Source organism: Tauraco erythrolophus, chromosome 4 (assembly GCF_009769465.1).
Source record: "Tauraco erythrolophus isolate bTauEry1 chromosome 4, bTauEry1.pri, whole genome shotgun sequence".
In the NCBI taxonomy this organism is placed as follows: domain Eukaryota; kingdom Metazoa; phylum Chordata; class Aves; order Musophagiformes; family Musophagidae; genus Tauraco; species Tauraco erythrolophus.
In genome coordinates this window covers 38,644,544-38,664,560 of record NC_141468.1, presented here as the reverse complement: position 1 = coordinate 38,664,560, position 20,017 = coordinate 38,644,544, and the positions used below count along the sequence as shown (strand labels likewise).

General features: G+C 38.5%; 1 protein-coding gene across 3 annotated transcripts in view; it reads right to left on the bottom strand.

Moving 5' to 3' along the window:
- The window catches only part of USP15 (ubiquitin specific peptidase 15), a 68,021-nt gene extending 48,714 nt beyond the window's left edge, over positions 1-19,307 (bottom strand). For all 3 annotated transcript variants that reach the window (XM_086610810.1, XM_086610813.1, XM_086610811.1), the window contains exons 1-3: positions 19,190-19,307; positions 5,884-6,011; positions 1,130-1,260 (exon numbers count right to left, since the gene is read on the bottom strand). In XM_086610810.1, coding sequence (XP_086466936.1) covers positions 1,130-1,260; positions 5,884-6,011; positions 19,190-19,278 — 348 coding nt within the window. In that variant the 5' untranslated portion in view covers positions 19,279-19,307. The remainder of the gene's footprint in view (positions 1-1,129; positions 1,261-5,883; positions 6,012-19,189) is intronic.
- Positions 19,308-20,017: the final 710 nt, after the last annotated feature.

Sequence of the window (20,017 nt, the reverse complement as noted above, 5' to 3'; positions counted from 1 at the left end):
CAGGAAAAATAGTAACAAGTTGGTAACAGATATATCTCTAAAGAAGAGGAGTCATTTTAAAGGATTTCAGCTCTTACAGAACTAGAGAAAAAGAAAGAGACATTCCAGGGATGCCTCTTTAAAAAATGATCTCTTTTATTATATTAAAGAGAATGTTGAAAAAACCCCAAACTACTTCTATTGCTGACCAAATGAACCTTGAAGACACAAAATTACTTCTATAGCTAAATCTGGCATTTGTTTGAAAGAAATGCAATTCAAGTAAGTGGCCAGCATGCATGTAGTTAGACCATACTCATACCATAGGAGAAAAAAAAAAGTTATATTACATCGGAAGTAATATTAAACTAAATTCTCATCGCAATATTCTTTCAGTAGTTTTTAAGAAATAAAGATCCCCGTAACTGAAAGAATATGCCCTAATGGTCAATTTAGAAATGCAAACATACCAAAACGTATTTTAAAACTTCTGTAATTCAGTCCAGTGAGGATGCAACTGTAATCACTAACCTGAAAACCTTAAGAATAGTACAATCTAAAAAGATTATCTGATCAATTAACTGATTAAAATGTCCTGTCACCTTAATAATAAGGATGGTATGTGCTGGAGCAAGCAAAAATTAACATCATACTGACGGAGGGCCACAGTATCCACCATACCTTGTGTTGAGAAAGCTTTTTGCTTAAAGAAAAAACTCCCTTAGCAAGCTGCTGAATACAGGAAACTGTGCTTATCAGAAGAGGAACTAGCAATTACTCTCCAGTGTTAACATTATTAGAGTTAGGCTTTTCACTAATATAGTCAATACAGTTTTAGAGGTTTATACTTAATTACAAAATCATTTGCATTAATAGGCTTACAAGCTTCTAAAGTAAGTTTTCTTGAAATAGTAGAGGGCTTACTTCCAGAAAAAGTATTATATTCTTTGCATCATTTCTCAATATTAAAAACCTAAGCCCCCAAAATCTGAATAAAAATTAGATATCAATAAGCAAATAAAGCAGGAGTTGTCTATACGATTATCATAGGCCAGAACTTCCAATCTTCTGATAAATTCCTGTGCAGCTCCTGCATGTTTGCAGGACTCCACCTGAATCATATTCATCTCGGTAGGTAATTTAAGAGTACCTTGCGTGCTATTGGCTCCTGACCGTCCATCAGTGTGTACCAGCTAACTAGCCTATTCCAGCCTTCCGTTGGCAAAAGGATGTAGTCCAGCTCATCAATGAGATGCTCCTTAAGAGACTGAGAATCACCATCTATAAGAGAAAGATATTTTTACTTGAATACTGTAATTCTGTTCCTTGAGTTTTTAATGTAACATTTTTCATATAAAAAGCAAAAAAATATTTTCTGAGTCACGGTTATGTTATCAGTATTATGGTGTTCAAATCAAATTTTTTCTGAAACTAGTTAGGCAAGCCATCCAGTTCATGCATTGCACACTTATTACAGGTAGTATTCCTACACTCAGAAACCCAGGTGACAACTGCGTATCTTCATACAACCGTAAGCACCCAACTTGTTATCACACAGCATCACAGCCTTCAGAGAAACCAATCCACTTCTCTGCCCACTTCGCACATATTTCATGCTCCAGTTGCATTCTTCAGTGAAAATGCAGGAATGGGTAGTTACAGTAGATCCCAGACAAAGTTTGAAGTCATTCACTCCATGTGAAAACAACATGTACAAGGCTCCTACTTAAAGAATCCTATGTGCGGTGGAAACACAGTCCCTACAAAATTCTTCACAAGGGCAGCAAGATGCAACACTTGCAAGAAGTACAACTTGGCAACCTCTTTACATAAGTAGCATGCTTTGAGCTTTGGTTCAATCCTTATTACAGGAGTAAGATAGCAGCTATGCTGTATGTGGAAGAGGTGACTCGAGATCTGAGCCACTGTGAGCCTCAGACAATTAGGGCAGCTGTCTTACCATCTGGAAGTACCCAACCACAGGCCAGCAAACATCCCTCTGTACAGAGGGAGATCAAACAGGGAGACCCACACATTCAGCTGCAAAGAATGAATCACGATGACAAACTTAATGAAGCATGAAAATAAACAGACTATGTATAAAGAATAAATAGACTGTAATAAATATACAGTCTATTTATTTTCATTATCCTATGTGAATGAACAGCAGAATTACACATTGCACAATTAAAATTGAGTATAAAAGTAACCTTAAACAATCTCAAATTGCTTCAAGTATTGACTTTCTTTTTTTTTTTTGAAGCAATATTTCTAAGCAAAAATGAATCACAGAACCATAGAATGGGTTGGGTTGAAAGGGGATCTCACAGATCATCTAGTTCCAAACCCCCTGCAATTGGCAGGGACACCTTCCACTACACCAGGTTGCCCAAAGCCTCATCCAGTCTGGCCTTGAACACTTCCAGGGATGGGGCATCTACAACTTCTCTGGGCAACCTGTTCCAGTGCCTCACCACCTTCACTGTAAAAAATTTCTTCCTTACATCTAATCTAAATCTCCCCTCTTTCAGTTCAAAGCCATTGCCTCTTGTCCTATCACTACACGCCCTTGTACAAAGCCCCTCTCCAGCTTTCTTGTAGGCCCCCTTTAGGTACTGGAAGGCTGCTATAATATCTCCCTGGGGCCTTCTCTTCCCCAGTCTGAAAAACCCCAACTATCTCAGCAATACTGTCACCGGCATTTTTCTGCAAGGACAAAAAGTGTGTGCTACGTATATATGAAAAGCACTAAGGTCCTCTCATTAGATCATATTTCTGCACTTCTCTTGTTTCTCCTTTGTACAGATTTAGCAAACACAGCATAATGTGAATTTAATTTAAAAAAAAAATATCCAGAGCATTAAAAAGGGCATACCTAAGAATTAAAGGTTCTTTGATAATAACTATTCGGATTTTTTTTTGTATAAGAATTTAATAAAACATGTTTCAACATCACCTTTTCTGTAGGAGGGTAACACTACTGAGGACATTTAAAAGATGTGTTCACTTCCTGCCGGGAAGAGTAAACAAGATGCAGCTTACCAAGGATCTAGAAATCTCCCTGCTCTACCTGCACTTGCTACATCTTAGTTGGTTTAAAGTGTTTGTGATTTTTAAGGGAAAATACAGGAAAAAAACAATGCTTTTTGCTTCAATCACCCAAATGGTGACAATATGGGCAAGGAAGGATGCACAGCTTGCTTCTGCTCCTATTATCCTATCACTAGTACTGACTCCCCCTTTCCTTCTCCAGCTAAGTACCTTGATGTGTGAGCAAAACATGGGAAATGCATATTGTATTTTAAGTGTGCAATGTTTGTTACCACCAAAGTAAGTTATGAAGTTATTTTAGAAGAAGAGATAATCAAGTTCAGAAATATCCAAATAGTTTTTGTAATTTTAGCAAGAAAAAACAAAAGGGCAACACAAAAAGTAACAAATGAAAGCTGCAGAAAACCTCAGACTTTGGACTCCACTTTGGGAGCCACAGTACACAAATTTCTCAAGCAAAAAGTAAAATGGAATTTCCCATGAACATCTCAGTGAACATAACTGTTCGTAACTGTGAACACTGTATTTCTGCACTGACCTGACATTGCTACAGGAGTTTATAGTGAGAAGATATAATCTGGATTCCATTCTGACTTTCTAAAATCCTCAACATTCTCTAGTGTAATTTTTTCAGAATCTTATTCCATCAAAGAAGTCCCCTGACTGACGACTCAGTCCCTCATACGCAACACTGTTTTCTAGGATGAACGATCAACTATTCTAAATGACTACTTCCTTGTGCTTGCTTTGCTAATCTGAAGTTGACCACATATCTTTTCTTCTGAAGACAGCACACACACATTCCATTTCATACAACAACATTTTTGCATATGTTGATATTAACTGAAATCTCTGCCTGTTACTTTTCACTGCTTTCATTTCATCCAAATATTCTGGAAATAAGGCAGCAACATTTAAGTAACATAAGCACAACATACTGCTTCAGTTTCCTGGAACCAGACTTTCTCGAATTCAATAATAGTTTTTCTTTATCATTGCATTATACTGCAAAATTTGTGAGAAACCATGCCCATTTTAGATTATTTTATATTCTTTAAATCAGATGCAAATTTTCAGACTTAACACTTAAGAGCAGCATGAGAGCAACTAGTGCATACCATGTGCCAAAGACAGGATTAAAACTCAAGCATTTTCAGGTTCAATTTATGCTACGTAGGAAACCTAGTACAGAGGATTGCTGCTTTGCAGAGGGTGAAGACAACAGGTACTATCTGCTGAGCACTACTGCCCTTAATTTTAACACTGTCTTCACATAGGACTAGCAGACATCAGACAGCAATTGGATGCACAGTATCACTGACAATGCAGAGCCATAGTTTTAGAATCATGAATGAGCAAAAAGTGAAGTTCATAAACCCTGATGCTGTGTTTATTTCGAAAGGGGTATGGACAGTGTCAAGATGATAGCAAGAATACAGGTTTTCAGGAGCATTTAGCAAAATGGTTAACATGACTTTAGACTTGGACAGCTAATCCTAGCACAGGATTCATATCCACAGTAACTTTAAACATAATCTGAATATGTATATAGATTAAGTTCCAAATAATAAAGATCAACTAATACAGTGCTTTGCACATCTGGAAACCACCTTTTTTTTAAAGTGGGTAGACACAGAAGAGAGAATAAGCTGCTGCTGCCTCACTGAGGATAAAAAGATCCTGCTACACCTGATTTCAACTGAAAAGTATCACCTAAACCTGCTCACCTCACGGCAAGATCTACTACAAGAAGGTACAAAAGATCTAGATCCTCACACTTCAGAGAACAAAACATGTCACTCACCTGGAGCAAAAAGACCTTTAAGATTGTGGATGGAAGAGAACATACAGATGCACATGACTACAGTACCTTCTTCAAAGGCACTGATACTGGACACTGTCAGACATGCACACTCACACTGATAACGAGTGCAACATGGTATGACAAGTCCTATGAAAACAGCAACCGTCTTTAACATTTAACTTGCAAATTAATCGGATATTAATTACAGCTGAGAAGTTTTGAATGGAGAAAGTCAGAGCTCATCATAAATCCCATCAAGTTGTAAAAATTTGTATTACCATGCGCAAACAAATTATGCAGTACTATTACATTATTGTTTTCCTTCTTTGCAGTTACAGGTAATCTGCTAGATTTTGTATCAACTAGATTTACAGATTAAATATTACTGGTTCTAATGATATTTCAATACTGGACATCGAATATACAATTTGACCTAAAGATTAAAATATCTGGGAAAGTACTCTGAGATCTGTGTCCACAAATCTGACTACAGTTCAGCAAAAGTCAGTCAGACCTGAGTAACTGTAACAGTGGCAGAGTTTAACCATACTTAGAAGACCATAAAAAATTAGGAAATTTTCCTCCATCATTTCATACCACTTTATATTATCACTGAACTGCACAGTGTCTCTTCTTCAATTGTTCCAGAATCAAAGTAAGGGCTTGGGGCTTATTTACAAAAAGACATTTTAGAGTTCAAGTTATAAATGTTATTTTAAATCAGTCAATTTAGTTAAACTAAAAAAATATTAGTGAACTCAGGCTAGCTATCTGTCAGCTTGTTCAACTCCCAAGGAATCCCAAAATATCATTTTAAACCAGCAATCTGTACATTATTAAATATTCTGTAACCATTACTAAGAAGTTACACTATTTGTAAAATTGTAATTTGTTAGGGAAATCTATTCCAGTTCCCTTGTCACAGCACAAAGTTTCATCTTCATAAATGCTGAGATTTATATACACTACCAACTACAAAAGAGGAACAACCTGTGACAAATTTGCACTAAATGTTAGTATTGCCTTATTACACAATCAGAAGCCGTTACCTTTGAGAAGTCCAGAATTATCAATAGGACCAGGGTACACATTCTGATCTCCCATCTGGTATTTGTCCCAGCTGTCAAAACCAACATATTTTTTCCACTGTTTGAACCAGCGACTATCCACTAGATACCTTAAAGGGAAGAAGACATACAAGTTAGTTATTAGCATGCTACTACTTCCTACAGTACCAATTAATACATACTAAGTATCCATCAGCCCTGCAAGATGGAGAATGTTTTTCTGTCTGGTCTGCTAACCATTATCAGCATCTCCTACCAACAAGGACTTTAATTGTGGGCAATTAAAGACCCCACTAATCACAGTGGGCAAGTACAGTTTTGCAAGACTGCCAATACAGTGTATCAGAAATTGAAGAATGCCAAGTTCAAAAAACAGTTCCCTTTTTAGCATGAAATATCATCAGCTTTAGTTTCTGTTCTCAATTTGTGAATTCAGGAGACTCAAGTTAAATCTTTATAGACAGCCCTTTAAAAAATGAGAGATAACTTTTAGTAAGATATCTTTTCCTGCTGAAGTTTTATTTATAAAATTCATAAGCAAGCTCAAAAACTTTAGAACTCTGATGTCCTGTCAAGAACCAGAGTCTAAGTGTTTTCTTCGAGTCAGCATCAACACATACAGTAAATGTTCTGCTTTTGAGGCAGTACTAGATGTTCCCCCCACATATAATTATCAACTTCACACTTTCACATAAAGGGATGTCTCTAAATCAGCTCTGCAGCATTTCTACCCAGATCAAACTGTTGGCAGTCTGGCTTTTACCAAGTCCAGTGATACCTTCATTTTGTATCTTCCTGTCCAGAATTTCTTTAAGATTAAGACAAGAAATTTGTTCAGTGATGCTCAGATTTTTATTTTTTTTAAAGACCCCTCCTTAATTATTTCTCTTTTCTAAAGGTATCCACCTCCTTCTGTCTGGTCTGTACCAACCCTTTTGCTACTACCCTAGTACATGTCAGAACATCACTACGAGGATGAAACACTGGGTCCAAAAGATCATAGGGAATCCTCATTCTTTTCTCCAGTATTTGACTACTGATCTTATTTGCAGCATACCAATAATATGCTGTTGAACTTTTAAGACATCTCAAAACTTCCCAGTGATTCAAATACTAGTCTGCTACTACATACAGCTTTTTATTAGGCAATTATTCTGCAGGAGTTACTCATGAACACCATGGAAAAACACAGAACAAAAACATTAACACCCACAATTCTTGTAACCAAAGAAGTAAAAAATATTGCTTGAGTACACGTTTTACTGAATAGGTTTAAAAAAATACATTAGCAGGGCCTTAAATTTGTGCTTCTAAACGATGTAACTACAATAAGATTTAGCAAACCTAAGATATGTAAGTCTTAATTACTTCTTCTCAAGTCCAGTTTTTCTCTCTTACACACACAATCAAGCCTGAAGTCAGCGGGCAGAAGTACTGCTAGCAAACCTCTGGTAAAGTAGGAATTACTATTGAGTAAGTAGTGGGTAAGTGGGATCCTTTGTGGTCAACTCATCAGATTCTCTTCTCAATAAGCCTGAGTTTTTCAGTTTCTACAGAACGTATTCTTAACATGTGAATCTATAGGTAAAAGTCCTTTGGAAAGTAAGAGGAAGAAGACATTAGAAAGCTATGCATAAGATCACCACAGGCTTTTGGATGCTTACTTCCCCTACATCCCTTCAAAGACTAAGGTCTCAAAGGCAACTTTACAACATCAATGACAACAGCATCCTAATTCGTATGGTAAACAGTTTTGATTCAAAATACGATTACAGCAACAGTAATAATGAGTCTGTGAACAAATTACTCCTAACCTGAGCTTGTAATCACCCTAAGCAAACATAAATAGCAAAGGCAGAGCTGTGTTTCAACTATATAGACACAGTTCTGCCAGAACTTTGGTTAGGGATTAAATTTCTCCCTTAGTGCACCAATGCCAGCCGTACTCTGGAGCATGTACCTTGACCACCTCACAGTGTAACACTTGGTCTCGTGTCTGTTCTATCACAATCTGTTACTACTGCTCAAGAGCCATCAACTACTATGAGTTGCTATGTCTTCTGAAATCGTTCTGTACACAACTTTGTCCTTGAACTTGCAACACACAATTTCTTTCTGAAACACTTAATAAAGCAGTCAGAAAACAGCCTCAGACTGCTTTTTGAACCAAAACTATATAGAAAAAAGTTCCGTTTCAAAAGCTATTAAGAAAATGTATACGAAAAGTACTTGCTGCAAAAATGCCCTTTCCATTTGTATCAAACTCAGAAACAGACAGTAACTTAACAGGTTGTTTTGGGCACAATGCATCCCATCAAATTGGTAATGAAACAGCATGGTTGAAATCCTATTTCAGAAAGACGAGATACCTAACATCACTATGATTATACAGTATTGAATCATTCTAAAGTAGTTTGGCCCAGCACTGACTATTTGTTCTGTGGTAGAATTCCCTTGACATGTTTTCTTTTGCTTAGAGCATGTTTAGAAAGTAATAGGAAACCAGGACAAGGCTAAGCTGCATTAAAGATGGGGAAATTTGGGATAAAACACAGTAAAAAGGTAAAAAGATTAAAAAATGAAGTTTTAATTTGGACCATGTCAAATGGAGTGACTTTATTCTACACAGTGCATACATAATAGAGAGTCTGATATTGAAAATAATTTTTCCTTTACCCTAAGGCTGCCAGAACAAACCTGATGTTACTACAATTGAATCATTGGTATTTGTGTCTTTTTGAAGTATAAGTAGCAGCAATTCTTCCACATTTGAAAAAAATCCAGTTCTTTCACTCTGTCTGTAGAAACGGCAATTTCTTTTACAATAGCCTCTTCATATTTGACTGATTTTTATTTAATAAATGGAAAACAACATATTGAATTTGATTAATCTGACATGCCCTTGCTTTATACTCAAACTTTTCGGTTTTATGAACATACTCAAGGCCAATACCATTCTTATCTTCTGCTGTGGTCACCCGGCACTACTCCGCAACAGCCACAGCTGCACGTGGTGATGACTGCAGTCGCTCTCAGGCATCCTCTCTACCACCAAACCTGCCAGCCTTGTCCCCTATTCCATCCCATGGCCTCTACTTTCTTGATCTAAATTCAGAGGAACTATGAATCTTAAAGGCAAACTGCCCATTGTTTCAATTAATGCTTAACAAATTACTGCTCCTGCAGAATCATATTACTTTTCAAATGTTCTAATGCGAATGTCTGATCATACACCAGTAACATAGTGATTAATAGAAAATGTTGATAATTTGACTTAACAGTGCCAGAAATCTTAGGGTCCACTGTTCTAGATTTTAAATGTTCACCATTACCAATTCAATGCTTCATCAACTTTATTCTTCCACATTCTATTAATTTTGCCACCAACCAAATTTTGCTCTGCAGTGTCCCTACAGTTCTCCCTGACTGAAAAGTTGTAATATTTCTGTTGCTTAGCACAAACTGCAAAAACTTAAATCACTCCTCTTCAAATTTAGGCACTTGTACTTACACACTCAAATAAAAGATTAACATTTCTAGCATAGAAAAGTTGAGAGGCCACCTATAAATCATGCAAGTATGTAAGTGTGATAAGAACTAAACGGCACAGTCAAGATCCTTCCCTGGGAAGAAAATGCAGGACAACCAAGTCTTAAAAAAATTCACATGAAGTTTGAGACTCTGTGAGCAAAGTCTGTACAGTAGTACAAAGGAGAAAAGCAAAATGAAGAAGGCATAAACATCAAAAATTTGAAAGCTATTCAAATTACTTTGTCTTTAAATCTTAATCTTTCCTGTTTTCCAACTTGAATTCACTGAGTAGTGCTTTGTTAGACTGGACATATGGACAAAGCTGCAAGGAACAACTGAAAAAAAGACGTTAAATGGATGCAAAACACTATTATAAGATTGAATTCTGGAACTGTAAAAAAAAAAAAAATCTGTAAAGCATAATTAAACCTGATTACTTTCAGACAAATAACAGTCTACATACATTTTCTGCAAGGTGCATTCTACTGAAGATTAATGAAAAGACCAAAAAGGCAGTATCATGATACCTGTGTGTACTCAAGGGCAAAGCTTAATACTTTGGTTAATACTGCTTGTAATATGAAGCAGTATATATCTATCTCTGTGTACAAATAGTTAAGTACAGTGAACCAGGAAGATCAATTTCTTAGGATAAGGAGCAAATAGGCCACTGCCAGTTCTCAGGATTTCTTACAGACCACATCATACTCTAATAATCAAACCTGAAAGAAAAATATTATTAGTTTACCACAATGTTGAGGTAAAATGCATTACATGCAAAAGAAGGATTTACTGAATTTATATAGCTCCCCCCCCAAAAAAAAATTACAGATACAGATTTTGAAAAACACTAACAAACGCAGTAGTCAGGAGTTCTCTTACAGTGAATTACTGGTTATGTATATTTATGTGCATACAAATGCACATGTATATATACATTGTATACATATTGGGCATTTTAATGAACATTCTGCTACTTTTGCTTCAATAGAAATTTGATAGAGGCGAGAAAAGTTATTTTGAGTTACTATGGGATACAGTCACAGTAGCTGTAATCTTCCCCCTTTACTAGAACTTGTTCTTAATCAATATATGAAATACTACTTTTCTAATAAGATTAGAGAAAATGGAAATTTGCATTCAAACACCATACACTTCCCTCATCTTTACGCATGAAGAATGTGTTAAAGACTGTGCTGCAAAAAAAAAATAAAGCAATTACACCACGCTCAGCTTAGGGGGGCAATCTGCTAAAGCACTTTAAGAACATAGCTAAAATCCAGACTTCTTGGCAAAAAGGGAAAAATCAGAAGTTTATAGACTATAGCTTTTGATCCTACAAACACATTCAATATAGCATTCTCACTAAGATCAAGACAACTATCATCTACACAAAACAGAGAAGGCAAATCATAAGAAGGCAACTTTATTCATCAATGTTATAATACCCATGATAGAACCAACCACCTGAAAACTAAGTATTACCTACGAGGGGCATTCAGTAATTTAAGAAGAAAAGATATAACAAGTAAACAGAAACACATCTGCTAAAACCTCATTTCTTAAATAAGATTTGATCACTTGTTAGAGGAAAATTATTAAAAACTTGTATCATGCACTTGAGACCAGATACACTTCACTGAACACGTATTGTCCCAGATACAGAAATAGCATATCATGCATTAGTAAAACAGAGACATAAAATGGCTGTACATTAAACTTGGTTACATTTTGCCTTTATTTTTGTTACTATTGCCCAACATAGGAAAGAGTTCCAAACCAGTCTAATGTTACAGCAGTTTTTTCAACTGTGCACCTGAATGAGAAAGCTACCCCGAGACACCTTAGCAAAGTTAAAAATATGGCCTATGCATTTTTTTAAAACTATGATTACGACATGTTCGCTACTTAACTCTGACAGAACCAAGATTTCACTCAAGGAGGAAACAAGAACTTTGCTGTCTCAGACATCATCAGTCAAGCTACTGAGCAGGATAACCAACCCATCTTCAGGGCTAAAACACATCTGCAGGATTTATAGCAGAGACTGAAGGAGAGAACTGTCTCAAATTTCTAGATATGCCGATTTGAGGAGCAAACCTTAAAAACTAACACAACTTCATAACAAGGTGAACTGATTAAATCAGCAAGTGCTTGACATTTATAAGCATTTCAAATCAGTCACCTCAAATTGCTTGATGAAAACAGTACAACCAAGTTTGATTGTACTAGAGACACTTAGAGCCAACAAGTTGATAAGAGAAATACATAAATTTTGGAATAGTCCCAAATCTTTAACTAAAAATAAGCAAAAATATGCACATATGATTTCCTGAAAATTACACTCAAATATGACATTTTAGGTATTAATAATATTCGAAATATTTGTACAGTTTAATTAGTTTTAGGTGTTTTCTCTTAGTTGTATTGCATATCCTTAAAGAGATTTAAATTTCCTTTGAGCAAATAGGATCAAAAAACTGTAGAACGTGTTCGTGAACATGTTCCCAGTTCAATTCTGGCCTACTCCAGTACTCAGTGTTTACTTCTGAATGGAACTTCACATTGCTACATAAGATACATCTGCTCTCATCTCTAAAATATTTCTTGCCTGTCTGAAGCAGATTATCTGATACAAGGGACAATTTATGCTCTATCTATCTATAGGATTAGTTCAGATCAGTTAGTCCAACCTCATACAGCCCCTACAGACAACAACACTGAGAAAACAGTTCACTGCAGGTGTTATTATTCTTTGGGTCCCACTGAAATGGGATGAAATAGTGATTATTTACAAAGGACTACTCATCTCTGTGATTAAGGTCCATTAGTCTGGTTCCTGCTAGTGTTCCCATCAATTACTGGACTTAAGAGTTTTTCCAATATAATCTACAAATTATGGAGTATTTATTTTATTATCTTTACCAATATAGGCATACCAGCAATGAATATTTTCATCCTTTTACTCTTATACAAAATATTCAAATCTTAAAACACAAATACCAATTGAAAGTCATGCACTATATCCAAATATACGTTTGTATCGAGTCAGTCAATTAAAATTACTAACAAAAGACTTAATCCTCATGAATGATCAAGTGTACAGACTTAGGGCAGCCTAAAACAGATTACTTACAGCCTTTGTACTTTAACACACAAGACCAAAAGAATGAAGTTATTAGAACACTTGTAAATGCACCTCCATTTCTTGAACAAAAATTCATCAAATAATAAAAATCAATAAGAAACTGATGCAAGTTTTAAAATTTCACAGCTGCATGACCATGTATGGACACTGTTCATTCAACAAAAGAAAATAATAGTACTACCAGGAAAATTCCTAATTGATTTCTAAAATTCTCTTATGGTTTGTAACTTTTTCAGGTAATTTAACTTCACTTGTGGTTTACTCCACATTCTGATTTAATAAATTTTATTAAAACAGTCCCAACATCACAGAAGTGCCAACAGCATTCATTCTTTACCTTAACACCCAGGGTGACAGAGAAATATTTTAACAGTATGACTACAATCTTGGTATTTCCCACTGCTGTCAAAAGAGTTCTGAATGCATTCCTCAGTTATATATAGACAGAATTAAACAACATGTAACCTAGATTTATTTCTATTGACTGACAGGTCAGTCGTTCGACTTCAAAATCAAACCAGTTAACTTTAGTATGCAATAAAGACACTTCACAGAGCGACACTCATTCCATCACTGGGTACTGCTGGGACATCATATCTTCTGAACGCAAGCTCTTTCACTTTTAAAAGAAAAACTGTGCAAATTGTCCGGAGACACAGGCGAGGATTTTTTTTTACCTTCCTCACTGTGCATGAGTACAGATTAAGCAATACTGAGGGCAAAGTGGAACAACTGTGTTGCTGAAAGCAAATTAGGACTCCTGCTTAAAGACACAGCATTCAATTTTTGTTCTTGCACAACTGCAACTACAAAAATAAGAAAGGTGAGAATGAGTTTGTACCTGTATTTCTATTCCAATTAGGCTAGCTAAAATTGCTTGACTAAGTACACTCGTTATTAATAGATGTATTCAAAATTAAATTTCCTTTCAGAATTTTCAAGTTCTTGAAAGGTCAAGAAGATGAAAATTATTCTACTCTATCACATACAAATCAAACCATTGTTTTATTCAAAATGCAGGTAAATCCGCAGGAAAAAAAATCCATGGGTCAAAGAGAGAAAAAAAAATATCACTTAGCTCCCATTTTTAAGAAATCTTAGTCTAAATATTTCACATCCCCCTTCAAAAATAAAAGCTTTGTTCAACTAAATGCACCAAGATAATTTCAAATCAACTAATCAATCAGTTAAATTGTCACTACAGCTCCCCATGCTCAGTTCCCACAATGTCCTGCAACAGTCTAAGCAGCACTTCACATAACACCAAGAGGCTGAACGAAAAGCCTGATTCAGCCAAATTAACGGATTGCATTTTTATGTTAAAATTTCAGTGTGAACACTACCATAAACAATCATGTAAAAGTATTTTGAATATACTTACAAATTTTCTATTTAAGTAAATAATTTTAATTTAAAAATAATCTAACTCATAAATCAATGTTTGAATGTCAATTTTCAGGCAAAAGCCTGACACAAACGTGATTTTGAGCTTACCATGTTCTCACCCTGCCTAATCAATTAACAGCAAAAATGGCACCTACACATTTCCATTGCAAGTATTGTCCCAGAAGAATTTAAACCAGAACATTTTGTACATCTTCGTAAGATGTTAGTGAAATGCTGCACTTCTTAAAGTCAAAAAACAGCAACTTAAAACTCATTTGAAAGAAAAAAGAGCCAATTATCAATTCTACCCTTGGAACAGTGATGTAGTGTTCCTTGTTTGTCATTACATGAAGCCAATAGAACAGTTTAGAATATTATTCCAAATGTTACTGAGGTGCTTGTCCGTAACACCTCATCATGCTCTCAGTGAAATCAAGTAAAATCTTCCATTAATGTTCAATCTAGATTCTGTTCATGTACAGCACAACGATGAATGATCAAACGTGTACAGCACTAAGAAGACCACAGTGTAAAATGGTATTAAAGCTACGCACTTCAGCACCAAGGTTATCATCAATGATGGGCACTGCAGGGTTTTCAAGCAGGGCTGTATATACCTGTTCATCAAGATTCATGAGTTTTCATTGTAACCAGAATCAAAATGCTTAGATGTTTTTGGTGGGGAAATTCTTTAAATACACTTCAGAAGCAGAAATCCTTTGAGGTTGAACTTTTCAGATCTACTGATCATTCATTGGGAAGGATTTTTACCCCCCTTAAAATTCTCCTTATTTTCTTCAGTGACTGAGTTTTACCATTAAACAGCCAATAAAACTCTCGGTGAAAAAAAAAAAGATAAAGTATTTTCTTCACCTTCCAAGAAACATACTCTATGGATAACAGTACTCCCTCTGGACTCAGCAGAATTTCAGAAGTGATGTGTATCAGAAAAACATCTGAAAGAACACAAAATACTACACTTCTGTAGTTTTCATAATTTGCAAGTCTCAGATTCTTAATCTGTTCTTGATTTTTATGTCATCACTCTGAAAAGTGATGACTGGCAGTAAAATTCATTGGCTAGCAGGGCTGGAAATCAACATCTTCCTTCTGGTCTAATCCTGACTATCTTCAGTTTACAGATAGTGTCTTAAACCTTTATCTGCTTGTCTAAAAATCCTTATGCTAGAAGACACCCTCTTTTTATTTAAGTATTTCAGCACAGGACTCAATATTCTAGCAAAACAGACAAAGGCTCTTAAAGCTCTTCTCCGAAAGGCAAGGCTTCCACCTTCTCTACTAAATTTTGAGATTTTTGAACTTATTCCAAACAAACACTTTCTGTGCCATGTGTGCACCAGAAATGGACAGTATGAGTGGTTTTGCTAATATATTACTGCATACAGTACATCTTTGTACTGCTACTCAGTATTCCCTATTCAAACATCTAAAGATTGCATTTGTTCCCTTAGCCACCAAATAAACTTCATGTGATAGTTACTTGTCCACTGCAACAGCCTAATTATTTTCCAAGTTACTGCTTTTAAAAACACAAATAACATCCTTATTCTCATGTGCTCACAAATTGCTACGGCAAGCAATAGATGCAAGAAGCACAGTGGGGAAATTCGGGGAGAAAAATTGGTGAAACTGACTGCAAAGGCTGTGCTGTCAGTCATTATTAGTCACTATTACCCTCTACAAGTGAACCATTTATTGACAGCAGATACTTAAAGGTGAGAAACATGGTCTCATATTTGAAACCATGGAGGGCCAACGTGTGTAAAAGGTAGCAAAGTAAAGAGTAAGAAAGCATATGTAATGTCATATTTAAGTAACCGAGACAACATCTCTAAGAGAGCCACAAAAGAACAGGAATTACTGGGAAAGCAGGTCCAAAAGCGGTCTTAGAGGTAAAGACAAGAAATTATATGTCAATATGGGGAGGACAGTGCAGAGATATTAACACAGGAAGTAGCCACACACAAGAATTGACAGTCTTCATCACCTTTTTAAGAAAACTGTTCCAAGACAAGTAACTTTCAGTATTGAAAACTGTACCTCAGCGACACTGTAAAAACAGAAAACTTGGCAAGGTTCTCAATACCACCACTGCAGCTACAAAGGCATTAAATGACATCACCAAGACCAGTTGGTCATGTAAATTATACAGTGGCAAAAAAAATTATGAACACAAACAGCTCTTCAAGTTCCAAGAGTAGATACAGGAAGACACTGATTGAGTTCAAATTTGTCTGCAGCTGTAACAACCAATATTTTTTGTCTTTCTAATGAGAGGTTAAAATCCCCACAAACAACAAAAAGCCTCCTCACCTGTCAAGCATCAGTACAATTTCAAAACATTGAGAAGTAATCATACCAGAACCTAAAACTGTGAGATATAGAGTGAAATACAGCATTTCTTCTCTTCCAAAACAAAATGCTAGGTCTTTCAATCACAGAACCTGAAGGTCCTTTGGATAATATTGCAAGAAGAAAGACTTATCTATAATTCAAGTTCAATGGAATGACAGTGTAGTTTTTAATGCTGAACTCCCTAATAAACATAGTCAACATTATTTAAAACAACTGATAAATGAAGGAGGTTCTTGCTTGGAAAAACTTCAATTTTATGTTTTTTTAATGTATGTATAGAAAAATAAGATAAATGGAGAGGTGGAAGAATCCTCAATCCTTTCTAGTTTAATAATTTAATTTATTAACTACCCATAAAAGAATGCAAAAAGAGACCACTGGGACAAACTAGTTCAGAATAGCGTCCCTGAGGACAGAACAGTCAAAAGACTGTTGTCTGTCCATTGAAGCAACATATGTAAAGCTGTACTATCCTCACGCTACTCACAAAAAACAAGTTCTACAGCTTACTAAACTGCCTGTTCAAATGTTTCTCCATTCCATCAATTCTTTTCCAATATCTAACTCTATAAACATTGCATTTCAAGTCAATTTCATTTTTTCTGTCTGCAGCACACATGAAGAGCTAATGAAGACATTCAATGCCCTCTATAGATACTACAAGACTTGCCTCTCTTTGCCCTGTGCTTTAGTTCCCTTTTTCTTAGAGGAAAACCCCAAAGCTTTACACTTTCCTTATATAGCTTACTGTCCTCCACACTCTAAGTTCTGAAGAGAACAGACAAGACTTTCGGTATAAGTGAATGATTTTAAAAGGACTATATTTTAGTGCTTTAAAGCTCAAACAGAACAATCTGACATGGCATTGCTTGGTTTTTTCAGCAATATTTACTACTGAATGAATGAAAATTGCAATTCTGAATCATGACTTAGAGCACTTTAACTGTTGTTTCCTTACTGATGACTCAAAAGATGAAAGAGCTATTGACAAAATACCTTTGAAAAAAGCATTTGGACTAAACATAAAGCTTAATTTGTAAAGTTAAATACATAGCTCTAAGTATTAATCCTATGAACGCACATGCATGTACATTTATGTAGCTCGATTTAATAGTTCATGAGTCAAAGTTAATAGGGCTTTGCCATAGCTTATTCAGTCTTAAAACACTTGATCAATATCCATGTCATAATCATATCTAGAGAATGTTTAGAAGCTTGTTCCAGTTGTTTTTTTCATGTTAAAATATTTAATGTATTAAAAAAATACAGCACAGTAAACTTATTGGTTTAGTCATCAAGTTACTTTCACTTTGAATAATATTAACTGTTTGAGACATTTCTTTTAGTACTCGAAAAGTACCCAATAGAAACATAAAAAAAAAAAAATAAAAAAAATCTCTTGGATCATCACAAGCCTGAGCACTGGTTTACTACTGCTGGTCACTTTCAACACTATCATGTGAATTGACTTCCTTTTTCTAGCTGCTTACACTTTCTGAGTTTAAGAGCAGTCTGTTCGTATGCCAAAACTGAACATACACTCAGCAGTATTTGAATAATGCATCAGAATGTATGCTTCTGACACATGCTGCAGCATCAACACTGTTAAATATAGTCTTTTATAGAACTGGAACAGTGAGTGATGACAGCTGAAATGAGGTGGGCAAGTTCTACTTTTGTGTATTCATACTTAATTTTCAGTAAGTTATTGCTTCAGCCTTTGTCTTTGGCTGACAGTTTCACACAGGAAGAGATGAAGAGGTTGAGTGATGGAAAAAGTGTTAGTTCCTTTTTTTTTTTCCCCCTTCTAAAAAAAATCCTGTTTCCTAGCCTCAGAGAATTACAACTACAGAAGCTCAATTACCAAATATGCGCTAGAAATTGGTGTTTATTTAACCTAATTCTCTTCAATCATGGAGTATTCTGTTAACAATCTGTATGACATACTAAGAAATATTTTCTGGCTGACAAGGAAAATATATCTTTTTAAACGTTTATTGTGGAACAGGTATCTTAAGGGCCCGTTTCCACCTTCGGGGGCTGTTTCTTAGGTAGTTAACACGTTCACAGCCAAAACAGAATTTAAGCTTAAAGCTTAAATTAAGAACATATAAGGCTTATCGCAGCCACGGACAGGCCGCAGGGCACCCCACCCAGGGTACAGATACAATTTCTCACAACTTGAAGGTGACGCCAGGGCCGTTCCCTCCTTTCAGCCTGGATAATGGAGGAAAAGCCTGGCAGCGGAGCTCTCTCCCTCGCCCTCAATCCCTGCTTCAGTACTTCTCCCCGCGAGGCCAAACAAGCCTCCTGCGGCCTCCGGGCCCCTCGTCATCCGGGGCCGCCATGCGGGGCTGCCATCCGGCAGCGCGCCCCGCCGGTCCCGCCGCTCCCTCCCCTCCCCCCGCCCCCCCCCCCCCCCCCCGCCCCCCCCCCCCCCCCCCCGCTCGCCGCCCGGCGGGAGCTGACCTCGGTGCCTGCCCCCGCCAGGCGCCTCAGCGGCACGGCGCGGCGCCGCCCTGCCGGCCGCCAGCAGCCCAGGCCGAGCCGAGGGCCCGCCGCCCCGGAGGCGCCCGGTCCCCGCCTGACAGGGGCTGAGCGACCCGGGCGACGGGAAGGGGCGGGGGGAGGGGAACGCTGCTGCTCCCCTCCCTTCGTCACCCGCCTTCCCCCCCCCCTCTCATGTCCCAGTAGCCCCCGGCGCACGCGAGGGGCCAGGCCGGCCTCGGGAGCGAGGTAGGGCTGAGGGAAAGGAGGTCGGTCCCTCCGCCAGCCTAAGCGGCACCGGGGGCGGAGGGAGCCGCCCGCGTCGATCAGCCCAGGGTCCCCCCACCCCTCCTCCCTCACCAGGTGTCGCCCTTGCGGAGGGTGGTTTTGAGCAGCGTCGCGACGTCCGTGCGCTGGGTCTCCAGATCCGCCGCGCCTCCCTCCGCCATCTTCTCCCCCCGGCAGCAGCAGCGGCGGCGGCGGCAACGGCAGCAGAGGCAGAAGCGGGCCGCGCTGCATGCTGGGAATGACGCCGACCGGGAGACGCCCTCGCCCCCCTCCCCCCCCTTCCCAGAATCCGCAGGGCAGGGAGCGACGGCGGCGTGCGGCGCCCCCTCGCGGCCAGGAGGTCTTTCGTCTCACCACGCGGCCGGGCGCGCATGCGCGCAGCGCCGGCTAGGGCGCGGCGGCGGCCGCTCGGGGCGGCTCCCGCGTCCGGGCAGCGGGCAGTGGGCAGTGGCCTCGCGGCACGGCTCGTTGGGGAGGGCGGCTCCTCGGAGGGTGCCTTGGCGGGCGGCTGGGTGCCCGCAGCTGCTCGGGCGCGCTGTGCTGGGCGGCGGCCTCCTGCCCGGGCGGCGCTGCCGGGTTGCCTCAGATGGCTCGACTGGCTCGCCCCGAGGCCTGCGCTGCGGGGCCGGCGCTGCCGGTGGTGCACGGTGCGCCGGCCTCAAAGCCGCTTGGGCGGGCCTGCCGGGGCGGCGGGCGCCGGGCTCGGGCAGCCCTGCGGCCTGGCGGCTGCCTGCCTCAGCCGGGTCAGCGCGGCATCCCCGGCCTGCCCATCCCGGCCTGGGTCACGTCGTGTGAGACCGTGCTTTGAAACGTGTCAGGAAGAGGAGATTGTATTTATAGAATAAGGAACCATCTCCTTTGCAACGTTCCCTTCAGTGTTAGTGTTTTAATTTAAGCGTG